The following is a 13,427-nucleotide window of genomic DNA, read 5'->3' as shown; positions in this document are numbered from 1 at the left end:
TTCAGAAATATGGCAAGATCTGTAAATTCCCGGCTGTCCCATTGATTCCTTAGGATTTTAGTTTTTATATTTTTCATATATTTGTAATCCTGCAGTTCTTTAGTGTGTAACTCTAAACTCCATATGGAGCTACTGTCTTCCCATTTTGGTCAGACAAAACAATTCCTCTCTAGGCCTGGGAATCAATGACACCTCACTGCCTCAGGCCCCAAGAGATGTGAACAGAAGTGAGTTGGGGCTGAGCAAACTTGGGGTAAATGACTTCATTACCTGAAGCTGTAATTGGAAAATTAACCCCCAATTTGCAAATCGACCACACTTATAAAAGTGTGAAAACTCATGACCTGTCATCCATTTTTTGGGTATAGTCCTGGGGGGCTTAATCTGCATGAAATGTACCTGAAGGCACTTCAATAAATATAACAGCTTTTTATTCCCTTAGTTTTGCCTGACCTCTGTTTCTAGGTAACCCCAACAAGGCATCACCATATTGAGGGCATGTTTCTTACATGTGCCAGCCTCACAGTTGCAGCAGTGGGGTTACTGCCAAGTTCAGCAATTGTGTTTTTCCTTAGGAAGACAGACTGCATCTATTTTTGTGAAGTAGCCTGTAACTCTGAACATTTGCCCAGGAAATGGGAGACCACACATTTCTTCTTGCCTCATCTGAAGCCATGGACTCTGCATTTCTGGCTCTCCAGGAGAGTGCAGTGCCCAGCTGTGAAGATGGCAGTGAGATAGTGCTGTCCATCCTGCTGAGACTCTAAACCATGGGATAATGGGGATGGAAAGGGAGGAGAAATCAGAATAGGGATCTGATTCTGGTCTGCAGACTGAGCCTCTTCCTCAAAGCCAGAGCTGAAAGCAAGCAGAGGTCAACAATCAAATGGACACTTTAGCTTGGGCAGGGTCATGTTCAGATGAGCAAAACCAGTGAACTGGCCTGTGCCAACTACTCTAACAGGAACTCACATTGTTAGATTTTGTGTGTCATGTTTTATGCTAGACCTCCTCATTTATATGGCAGTTTTGATGGTAAAACTTGACCCTGATTCAAGGGGTTTGTGTCTTCTGATGGCAGTGAAATTTGACTGTTAAAATGTGTACCTTGTGAAAGCAGCTACTAAAGGATATTTCCAAGGCATCTGTCTCAGTGCCTCTTGCAGCTGAGAAGAATAACTGGATGTGAAAAGCAAATAAACTGCAATACCCAGAGTACTATAAACACCAAATAACTGCTCATAAAAATTCTCCTAACATTGCTCCTCGGGTTACATTCATTTTCTCAGTAGTCTTGTTAAAAACATGAGCCATGTAAAGTTCCCTAAACATTTACTGCCGGCAGAATAAGTTTCCTTACTCTGTTTTGGTGCATTTGTCAGTTTTAGATCAGGTCATGTGAAAGGAAAGTAGATATTTCAACAACAATTTGTATGTATAACAATGTATATAGTGGAAATTTTGTATATAAGTGAATATAATTACAATTTGCAATAATAAATTAAAAAAACCCTTTTTAATTAGAATTACAAAACTCCGACAATTCTATATAAGGTTTCCTTTTTTTTTGAGAAGTAATGTTAACATAGTGATGTGGGGAAACATACTCCTCTGGAAGCCTGGCTTTCTTGAAAATCTGTATCCTGTCTCAAATTAGCAGATATCTGAGACTGAGATACTGTCTCATCTCCTGAATGATTTGAAACCTTGTCAAAAAGAAAGATTTTCATAGTGAAATTCTTCGTAGCTCCCAGGGGAGCCCTCTGGCCAATGAGTGTAACATTCCCAGGAGCTAGAAAAGCCCAACCCTGCAGAAACTGGCATCCAAAACTGGTGGACTTGGCACTTCGCCTATATCCACAAGAACAAAATGCATTATGGTACATTATGATAAATACATCTTCACATGGTAAGTGGATCTTCTCAAGATTCACTCTGTTGTGAATATGGAAGTCTGTCATATCTTGTGTATTTTATTTGGTACTTACTTTCACAGCACTGGAAAAATAACTTCAAAATAGTTTATACCACTCATAGTATCTAAAGTGCTTTTGCAGTTTCCATTGGGTTCTTGCTTGAAGCTTAGAAGCTGCATGGAGATTTTTATTTCTAAGCCCTTATTCATTCAATAGTGATACCAATACAGCTGATATGGCCCTAGGTGGCCATAGGAAGTAGAAAGTCAGCAGACTTTCTCACACCAGTATTATGTTTGTGCTTATTAAAAAAAAAAAAAAAAAAAGGGAGAAATTAGATCAGTTTATTGTAGCTCCTTGTGATATTGCTGCTGATGGCCAGCCACAGAGTTTTGTTCATTTCCTCATTCATCTGAAGTTGATGTTATTTGATTGATGATTTTTGCAATCTATTTGCATCTTTAAAAGTGCTATGTACAATTTTCCAGAATTGATTTGAAATAGCATCTAGTATATAACAAATTCCCAAGAGAACAAGTGATTCCAGTAATAGATAGACAATAATTTAATTATGTTTTCAATTTACTTTTTATGTTAAATATACTTGTTTTATTTTTAGTAAAGAAGCAGAGTGAATTTGAGCTTGTTCTCAGCAGGTACTAGGCAGATCTTGACATTAGGTGAAACTCTGATGTTATTTTACCTTTATCCCCTTGATAGCATTCGTTTTTTTGCCAAGGGCAGCCAATGGGAGCAGAAATCCTGCATTTCAGAGACTGGTTGAGAAGTTGTCATTTTCAATTAGTTGCAGTTGACTCATGCAGTGGACATGTCCTCACGAGACCTACAATTTCCTAGATTTTTCTAAAGCTGTGCTTCCTTAGTGCTGGCACACATTTGAATTGCTCATGCCTAATTCATGTATATGCATTATTATAACAGGGGAGAAGGTGTGAAAAGCTAATAGAAATCAGACCTAAGGCATCCACTGAGAGGGAGTGCAGAGAGGAGGCTTTATTGCAGGTTTTGTTCTCAGATTTTGACTGTGATTTTCCCTCTCTTGACAAAATTTAATAATTTCAGTTAAAGATTCAGTTCCATTCCCACTCTCTCAAAACCTTGTAACATGAACTGTTGTGGGATCTGAGGCTTTGGGTGTCTTAGGGAGACATTTTCCATTGCAGAAGTGACTGAATGAGTTCTGTTGGAACAGGTGGATTTTTTTTTTCAAACACTAAGACCCCAAATCCTCTCAAGTGTTTTATATGAATGTATTCTTTAAAAATACCATGTATTCAACTTGACTGTTTTTCCAGGGCAGAATTCGTGTTGAGTAACATTTTCATCTTTTTCTCATCTCTTGCTATTTTTTTTGAACCTCTGTTTTCATGTTTCCCAGCAGAGATTAAGAACACATCAGATGTCAGGTGATAAAACCCAAGGGAGAGTGTGGTCCGTCTAGTACAGTCTTTTTTTGTTTTTTCTTGAGAAAATACATAAAAGCCAGCATTATCTGGACCATTCCATTTGAATATCCATTTGAGGATAACAGCACAGTAATTTTCAAAAATGTCTGCTACATTCACTCAGCTATGTTTTGGTTTTCTTTTTGGTTTATTTTTCTCCCTAAGTCCTCCTCTTCTTAGCATGTAGGTGTAAAAAACACTGTAAAAAAACTGTGACCAAGTTATCAGGGAAGAAGGAGCTTAAATTTGTGAATCCAGTTCTAAAATTACACAAGTGATAAGGATGTTTTTTGAAAAATCACTGAATGGCAAGTAACAGAAAAGAAGCTGTGGACTAAGTAAAAGAAGAGGTCTAGAAACAGTTTTATATCATGAAAAATCATAAGAATCTTAACTTGGAATTAATTTTAGCACTTCCAAAATGTTGCAGTGAATTTAGAGCTCTGAGGTTTATTAGTACTCATTATCTCTTGTAGGAAAATATCTCTATCCCTGTAGAAAAATATCTCTGTCCTGGCTGTGAAACAGAGAGAAGCCTGGGGAGAATTTAGAATAACCCTTCCCACAGTCCACCTAAGGGAAGTAATTTATCCAGAAAATATGAAGCAAACCCAAGTACTTAGCATTGCTGTCAGTGTGTCTTAATGCATCCCATGTTTCACATACCACTCTATTTTACTCTCATGGTTTATAATGGTACCATCATGAAATATGACATGTTCCTATACTTTTGTATATTAGGAAAAACTTTGTCACCAAAAGGGTTGCCAAGCATTGGAACAGGCTGCCAAGGAAGTGGTTGAGTCACCATTCCTGGAGATATTTGAGAGGCATGTGGATGTGGCACTTGGGGACATGGTTTAGTGGTGAGGCTTGGCAGTGCTGGGTTAATGGCTGGTCTGAATAATCTTTTCCACCTTAAAGGATACTATTATTTACATAACCCTGAAGCTGATTCAGTAAAAGTCAGTCTGAGACAGCTGAGAACTGACCTCTTCCATGCCTTTGATTTGCATTTTTTTTGTCTGAATTGTGAAGAGCAAAGTGTTCCTTTGCTAAGATTACCAAATTAGTTTGCAGACTTAAGTACAGGTGCCTGTCTGATTTTTAGAAGATATCATTTAAGATGTACCTCAGACATTTTTTATTAAACTCTCACTAGACTTGCACTGCAGGTTTCCTTTGCATTTATCAACAAAATGTTGATGCTTGTCTTTTGTAACCATCTGACACAAGGAGACACTAAAGATCATCATACCATTTGGCACGCTTAGGTATTAAGGAATGGGGTGGAAGTGTTTGTGCTTGAATAATTAATACAATCAAATGGTCTCAGGAAGGGGAAGCAGCAAACTAAACTACCTGAACTTTCTTCATTCATCAGATTTAATTTAACTATTTTTGCCAGAGTAATTTGCATTTCATCTCCCATCTTTTAGGCCAGCTTTATGCCTGAGTGGAGTAGGAAAGAATTTGTGTGTGGGGAGTGGTATATTATGCTGTGATTATTGTATCTCATGCAATGCAGATTGGTTTTCTCTCTAAGGTAGTTCAAAAGAAAAATGAATTAGTTTCTTTACTTAGGAAGGGTCAAATGTGTAAACAGTGCCCTTACAAGAAATGTTCCAGAAGCAGAAGTTTGCAGTATTACATGACTGTAGATCCTGGCATTGTTCTGAGAAGAAGCAGCAGTAACCTATCAAGCATTTTCCATTACCTGCTGAAACTTTGATGCCTCTTCTGTAGGAATTTAACATATTCACTGATGCTTCAGCATACAGAGGAGCACCAGAAACTGTGAACCAGTGGACTAGGCTGTTCATGAGCTGTAGCACCCAGAATCATCCTTTTAAGTAACTGCAGGTTTTCTTAGACGCAGTAAAACATACAAGACATTTGCATGTGAGGGGAGGCTCATGATGGTGAGTGGCTGTAAATCAAGTGGCCGAACACTGCACAAGGTGAATGAACCCTGGTTTCACTTTCAATAGTCTATTTATAGAGTGAGCTGGAAGGGGAAAGTGGAAGGGAAAATGGGAACGCTGCAAGTCTGTGTCAGTGCAGACTGAGTTTCCCCAAGGTCCCACAGCAGAGCAGGCAGCAACAGAGCAGGAAACTTCCCTTGTCTTCTTGCCCATGACAAGGGAAGTTTCCAACTTCCCACATGGCCTGGAAGTTTCTATTTACAGCTCAAATACCTATAGCTCACCTAGGTAGAATGGTTTTTCTCCTTTTTTAACTCCTTGAGGGATAACCACGGGAATTGCAATGCCAGCTCACTTTTTCTCTCAATGAAACAGCAGTCGGAGGCTTTACTTGCTCTGCCTGCGTGGGTGCAGCATGTTAATCCAGCACTCTTTAAAACAAAAAACCTTCCATAAATTCTTTAAAAACCTTCCATAAACGTTTCTCAACAGGGAAGCTGCAGTCAGACAGACAATGAAAGCTACGTGAGAACTGATGATGAGGAGAGCTGCTTTCGGACAGATGATGAAGAAATCTCAGCTGCGAACTTCACAGAAGAGTGGAACCAAGAGGTGCAGCGTCTCTTGACGAAAAAATCACATAACTAATTCTGAGGACTGTAGCACAGTACTTTTGTTCTAAGAGTTGTAGTTTGTAGATGTGTGTTTTTTGACAACAAGACTTTTGTTTAAAGCTAACTTATATTAGCTACATCTTCTGTAACATGGCTCATTACTGGCGAAGCAAACAGACTGACGCGCGTGCTGCTGTCACGCACGGCGGCGCTGTTAATAACTCACGTGAACCCTTTGCACATGATATTGAACCTGTTCAGTTTACAATGACAATACTGTTTATAGTTAGAAATTTGATTTCTGAATACTTTAAGATTTTAGTAGATTGGTTTACTATACACTGTACATTTTTTTTTTCCACGGGAGAAATAAAAAGCGACAATTATGCATTTAACACTGAACGATGATACTCCTGAGTGTATATATCTAGTAGCCCAAAAAACAAAGTACCAGACTATATTTGCAATTTGTTTGCAAGTCTTTAAATTAAGGCTTATACAAAATGTACTAAAATAATAATAATATAACTAATAATAATAATAAACTTCTCTAATTTAGGGCTAATGTGTAACTTAGGAATGTTTCTTTCAAAATAGTCTAACAAATCAGCCATAGAAGTTAGTGTAAATATTTTTTTTCCAAATAGATATCATATACAAAAGGTGACATTCAAATGATATAGAATCTAGTTTTTAAATCAGCACAGATCTTCTTAAAACTGTGAACTATGTTTTGAAATACTCGTTGCTAAAGCTGTTTATAAACCACAGGTGCCATAAGATCCCTGAACTGACTGATGTTACGTATAATCCTCCATGGTATTGTTTCATTGATGTTTTAGCTTTAGTCAGCATGTGTTCAACAAACCAGCTCTTTCCATCTCTCTGCCCCTCCTCTTCCTCCCTGCCCCCTAACATTATGTTATTTTCGAGGCCTTCAGCTTTAAATGTACAGGCTTAAAGTGCGCTTGCAACTGTTTCCTTTTGATTTCCGAATGTGTACTGCCTTAGCCAGCCACCAGATGTTCTGCATGCCCTCTTGGAAATGTGTGGTGAGACTCTTTCAGAGCTGGATGGAGAAATAGCGCTCAGTGACAAGCACAAGAGGAGTGGGTTCTTGCAAAAGGACAGGCATACAGTTACAGAATGTTTCGTCCAGTTTAGTATTTTTCCAGTATCAAGGCATTTCGGGAGAAAGGGGACTGACGTGGCCATTAGGCAGGGTTAGGCAGTGAGGCTGCTGGCTAAAAAGTGTTTGCTCTGCTGTGACCACAAACCTACAGATACTCCTGAGCGGGCATTGACACAAACTAGCATCAATGTGCTCCCCAGAGCACCCTGCTCCAAAACAAAGGTGGCACCTCCGTGGCACATGGCACTGCCATGCAGAGGAACCAGAGCCAGGCCAGGGACAGCTGGAGCAGCAGCAGGGCAGGGACACCAGGAGGTGTTCCATGCTGGCCACCTGAGCTGTGCAGTGTTAGCTCGGGGCCGCCTCTGTGCCAAGGTAACTTTACTGCCCTAATGCAAGACTGGGCTTCCAGTGCCTGGCTGACCTGAAGTGACACTGTCTAACAGCCCTGAACACAGTGGTGTTTCATACAGATATTTCACACCAGCACAGTTTGCCTACAGCAAGTGATGAGATACCCATCTAAAGCGGGTTACTGTGGCTTGTCTGTCCTTGCTTTCATGGTGACGTGGATGTGTGCTGCCGTGTTTACATGAGATTGCTATGTAGCTCGACCCAGTAAGTCCACTTGTTTGCATGCATTCTCCAGGCTCGTGGCTGTTTCCCTGGGCACTATGTGTTAGGGAATGAGTATCTGTATGGAAGAGCTGCTGCCATGTTTCACTTTCATATCATTTTATTTTGTATGCAGATCTCTTGTCTGTATATCCTTGCATACCTGGGCTTGCTCTCAGACATCCAAATGCATACTAAGGGATCCAGATATCTTCATGTAAGCTTTTCATTTTTGCAGTGACTGGTCTTTGCTCCTGGGTATGTGCCATCCTGGCAAGGCAGGCACCATATCCTCCACTGTCCCCTCCTCCAACCTCCTCTCAGGAATGAGTTAGCCTCCACTAGTGCCTAGCACTCCATGTTTTAAGCTACTCCAGTGAACCTGTAGACATTGCTGTCAGCTCAGGATTCCAGGCAAGCATTTCCTGAACAGGGAGAAAACAAGCTAGAACACAGCTATGTGCAATGGCTGATTAATTCAACCCATGTCATGTTTAACTGTGCCCAAAGTAATAGATCCCTCTCATCACCTTAATGTCTGCGTGCTCATTGTCACCATGCTTAAAATAGATGCACTAGCCTAAATCCAGTGCAAGAGCTTCTGGACCAGGAGTAAGAACTGAAGTTGACTAATCAAGCACCTTTCTTTTAGGCTGGTGTCAACAGGATGATCCCTTAGGAGTTCTGGGTCCCTTATGCCCTGGAGCTCTGAGATGAAGCACCTCTTACTTAGCTCTGCAAATGCCTATTTTAAGCATTTTCCCAACTGTTAAGCTGGCTGCATTTTCACCCAGCTGGTCTTTGTCTGTTTGTTGACTATTATTTTGGTTGTGGTTTGCGGTCATTAAAACAAACACAGTTACAGAAGAGGTCCCTGCTATGGCCCTTTTCTTAATTACCCATGGCCCGCCACAACCGTCAAAGCTCCGGGTGGTTTTGCTGTCACTGGAGGAAAACCAGTGGTTTGGAATCAGGAGACAGGGATGTGAAGATGTATAGGGTCCTTGAATGTCCAAAGCGAAGGTGGAGAATGGGTTGTCTGTAAGTAGTAATGTTAACTAAACTGCATAAAAAGGTGTGTGGCCTTTGTTGTGATATAATATGTATTTTCTTATATGCATGAGCCAAATTGTTGCATCATAATTTATCATAAGTGTGTCTGCCTTTACTTTCAGTCGTCACCTTCTCCCATTCTTATTGGTTCTTGGCAATTACTGTAGATAGACCTTGTAAATATTGCAACCTCGGGTTGCTGTGATCACACTGGTTCAATTCAGCAGACGGAGCTGTGAACAATAAGCACTCCACAGTGTCCTGAAGAATAAAGGGCATTTTTACCTTTGAACCAAAAAACAACAAAAAAAGTACGAAGAGTTACATCTTGAGGCTACTAACTGCAACGCATTTTTAAAACACTGTACTTGACACCACTTGAGACATGCAGAGACACTAAAAATGTCACGATATTCATTGGTATTGTAACAGAACTGCTATTGTATGGGGTTTTTGTATTGCTGTTCAGTATTGTTTTGTGTGTGTGTGTTGGAACCTACTGGGGACATGTTATATTTTGAAGTGATTAAACTATTTAATTGTGTGTCTATATTTTGGAATGGAATTATTTCTTCATTAAAAAGATTTTTAAAAGGAATTTATGGAGCATCGTATTTGTGGCTTATTTTGGTTTTCGATGTCCTGTTCTATGGAGCCCAAACAGCATTTTTTCCAGTAGAGAAGGAAAGTGTGTCCCTGTGGTCGAGCAAGTAGTCTTGTCTCCTCCACCATGTCATGACAGAAGCCCCTCCACCACCTTCCACAGCACTTTGAACTTGGTAGTGAGCAGCACCTGCTTTCAGTGGCCCAAGCAGTTTCTTCTTTCTTCCTTTCTTAATTCTCCGTATCTTTAGCAGTTTCACAGGCTGAAAATGAAGTTCCCCATCTGTAAAACACCTGCCCCTGATTGCCCTTAATAGCAATGACAATGACCATAAGCAGATGACATCAGGGCCTGACAAGGTGCCTGGTACAAACTTAGAAGGTGTACATGGTTCTCAGGAACCTAAACTTGGTTCTCAGGAACCTAAACTATCTGCAATAGTGTAATTTTTTTCTTAACCACTGTTTATCTGGCCTTAGACGGAAAAAGACATTGGAACAGGCATGTTTAAATGGCTTTACCATTCACAGTCACACGTTCTTCTGTTGCAGATGAGTACCAAGTCTGTTTTTCCAATTACACTTTAAGATGTCTTTCCTTGTAGTTGTTGGTAATTGCAACTGGTTGCTGACCTGAAAGAGCATGGAGTTGCAAAGCAAGAGTTCACACTTAAAGCAGCAAGTTTGTGTTCTGATGCAGTGCTTGGGGCTGCCTCATCGGGACGTGGCAACATCTGGAGTGGCCAGTGGTGCAGCTGGGTGTGGTGGCAGCCCTTCCCATCTGCACTGCAGCTGCTGTCCCAGAGTGTGTCACTGACATCCCAAATATCCCCAGCTGTGCACTCACAATTGTTAGCTGCCCCGTGAGCTACAGCAGGGAGGGGTCTGTTAGATGGAAAGCAGCAAACCAAAAATGCTCTCTCTGTACTTAGCCCATACCCCGGTGTGTTGGGAAGCAGATAAAGCCCAGTCTGCTGCCTCCTTCAGCCCTGGCTGCTGTGGTAACCTATAAATCACCAGGGTTTATTTGCCCTAATTCTCCTGTCTACACGTTGACATTCTTCAATAAAGATGACCATTTCACACTGTAAATTGTTTGCCAGATCTGCTGGACTTCGCCTCCACAATCCCAGTCCAAATTCATATCCACAAGACTGTAATGTATGATGACATATAAGCTCATGAGGATAACCCTGTTTTATCCATGCATAATCCCAAATTGCTGTGTTGCTTCCTAACCCACAATCAAGTCTATGGCCCCTTGGGAACAAAGGAGCCGCTGAAAACTAATTTTAAAGGCAAGGGCTGTTTTTCTCTTTGCCTCTTGGTTACTCTAACTGCTTTTTGCAAGGAAAATAGACTCATACCGGAGGAAATAAATTAGTTTCATTTGCAAAAGGAAATAAAATAGTAAATAAAAAGTAAAATATAAAATAAAATAAAATAAAATAAATAAAATAAAATAAAATAAAATAAATAAAATAAAATAAAATGTGGTCTTCAGATCTGAGTAATTGGCTCCTTAGCTGCATCGGCACTGAACTAGGGGGCTAAAAGCATCTGGAATTTCCTGGAAGCACCTGAGAGTTTCATTCAGTAGCACACAATTCTATGGCTGCTCTTCCAAAATTTGCTCAGGCCTATTGCTCAGCAGTTGTATATTCCACTGCAAGCAACCCTTAGGTCTGGGTGAAGCTTTTAAGCAACTATTGCAGGAATATGAAGCTGAGTTTATGAGAAAAATGAAATGTGTTGGGTAGGAAGAGAAATCTCTATTGTTCCACGAAGAAAAAATGTATTGAAGAATTTCATATGCCTCAGGATCATCCTGTCTAATACCCCAGATAATCTGCAGATTAAGGATTCCCATTTGCTTTCTCCTAAATTATGCCACCAGTTGAGTTGCCTGTGGATTAGGACAGCTCTCCCAAGCTGCCAGCACTGCACCATCAAGCCTTTGGCTGCAAAAGGCAGAGCAGCAGAATTAGGCTACACTTCTCCCAACCCTCCCATTGTCCAGGAAACAGGTCCCAAACTGAAGTTTTCTGAGGGCTCAAAACTCTGGAGCTTTCTAAAAAAGCTGCTTTAGGCTAGCAACCTCCTAGGACAAGGCTGAGGGATGAGGGGAATTGTGCAACCACATCATACAAAGATGGTTAATGCCTAACATAAGTTGGTTCATGCAGCTTGGAGATAATAAAGACCAAAGAGATGGATGATGTGAAAGAGTAGTTGTTTTTTTGTGTCTTGGTAGGCAATGAAGGAGGCCATGGTGCATTTTGTCATTGGTATGTGATGCTGCAGAATGTAGTTTGCAATTTAATGCAAGATCATTTACTACTAGCAAATTAATTACCTGATGGCTTGCATTTTTCACACAGCACTCAGCAGTGGCCAGGTGGCAGATGTGTCAGGCCTGCTGTGCTAATTGTCAGCCCCAAAGGCTGCCCAGCTAACACTTCTCCCCTGCTTGCTGCAGCCCAGCATTGCTGCCAGAGCCCAGCATTGCCTGCAGCCAGCAAGCTCATTCAGAGAAGAGGCACCCTCCAAGCTCGTGTCTTCACTGATTTTCTTGTTACTGCTCAGTTCAGTTTTGGTCCCTTTTGGTACATTCCTGTCAAAAAAAAAAAAAAAAAAAAAAAAAAAAAAAAAAAAAAAAACCCAGTCAGACTGCTTTCCAGCATGGGGATGTGTCTGTGCACACCTGCATTTCTCAGCTTTTGGTCTTTCAGCCCCCAGATCCCTTGCAAGCCTCCCCTAACCCCAGGCAGGGGTTCAGAGCATCCATCCCTGCTCCTCCTGCCTCCACCTCGTACATCTCAGTGTGATTTCAGGACAGGCTGCTCCTCACCCACACCAAACTTCTCCTTATGTCTTTGGTGGTGCTATTCAGCACCTCCTCGTGGAGCAGGGGCTGCTGCTCACCTGGGAAAGAAATTTCTCGCCTCTGCCGTCCTCTCCCACTTCTCATGGGAGCTGCTATGGGGCCCAGACCAAGTTTTTTCCCAGATAGGATCCCTTGTTCAGGTCAAAAAGTTCATTTTGGACACCCAAAATCCTTTTCTGGTTTCACCAAACAACCAAATGTGTTTGTACTCCAGTGATCCACAGAGTAACCTCCCCTCCTGCACCCCTCAGTGGTGCCTAGTCCAATTACACTCCTTTTTATTTCTTTTTTGCTTATTTTTGAATTGATTTTTTGCTTGTTTTGAATTGCTTATTTCACTTTATTCCTTATTCAGGCTTCTGGCAGTAGCCTTAAATCCCCCATTTTGCTCCTACACTGCTGCTATGAGTAGGAATCAGGTGCTTAACAGGTCTCTGCACTTCTCTAACATCTGCCTTCATGTGAAAGAGCAAGAGATTACATGCTCTGTAAGAAGCACTTTCATCATCATATTCATTATGTAGGTGCAATTAAACTTAGAAATCCCCCCAAGAGACCTCAGCTCTGACAAATGACCCTATTGTCCTCTCCACAAAGCAGAGAAGTTGTATTTTAGTCCTTTCACGTGGCACTGTGTGCTGTCTGGAGTGTTTTCCATTTGCTACCTATAATAGCTGCACCCTGGCTCCCAGCTCATTTGCCTGGAGACCCTCACAGCCCCCAGCCCCCAGCAGATGGGGGGGCTCAAATAATCCTGTTTGTTTCAGCTGAAAGGCTGAAGTTGGTGCAGATGGTAATTAGTACTTGAGGGAGTGCTGTTTCCAGGGAATCCTCTCGTCACTCGCTCTGAGTCACACGCTTTGTGGAGGACACTTCACCAGAAACACTTTTGCTGTTACTTTTGGATCTAAGCTCCCACAAATTAATTTTTGGAGTTCGTGTATAAATGGAAGAAGGAGGAATGCAGAACACTTTTGTAAGGTCACAATCATGAGCAATCTATGCTGACCTGTTCACCAATTAAAAACTGGGTTTGTAGAGGTTATACAAAGTCTGCACAGCTCTAGTATTGATTGTTTGTCTGGCAAAGTGATAATCAACAGAAAAATTAACTGGGTTGGACTGCAAGTTGGAATTGCCAAGGCTGATGGTGCCTGGAAGCAGAAAAATTAAACTGTTTTGTGTTTAGCTGTGGATGCCTCACTTACCCCAAAGG

At 41.2% G+C, this 13,427-nt stretch overlaps 1 protein-coding gene across 11 annotated transcripts in view; it reads left to right on the top strand.

The window, feature by feature from the left end:
- DTNA (dystrobrevin alpha) overlaps positions 1-9,323 on the top strand; it is a 224,012-nt gene extending 214,689 nt beyond the window's left edge. For all 11 annotated transcript variants that reach the window (XM_054285381.1, XM_054285382.1, XM_054285384.1 and 8 more), the window contains one exon: positions 5,800-9,323. Coding sequence is in view for 1 of the 11 variants with exons in the window: in XM_054285391.1 (XP_054141366.1) it covers positions 5,800-5,955 (156 nt within the window). In the remaining 10 variants the exon portion in view is untranslated. The remainder of the gene's footprint in view (positions 1-5,799) is intronic.
- The last annotated feature ends 4,104 nt before the right edge of the window (positions 9,324-13,427 follow it).

The sequence above is a fragment of the Melozone crissalis genome, unplaced genomic scaffold (genome assembly GCF_028551555.1).
Source record: "Melozone crissalis strain CALT ecotype California unplaced genomic scaffold, PUWL_Pcris_2 ptg000042l_1, whole genome shotgun sequence".
NCBI classification, from domain to species: Eukaryota; Metazoa; Chordata; class Aves; order Passeriformes; family Passerellidae; genus Melozone; species Melozone crissalis.
The sequence above is the reverse complement of the archived record's forward strand: the minus strand, read 5'-3'. Positions and strand labels throughout refer to the sequence as shown.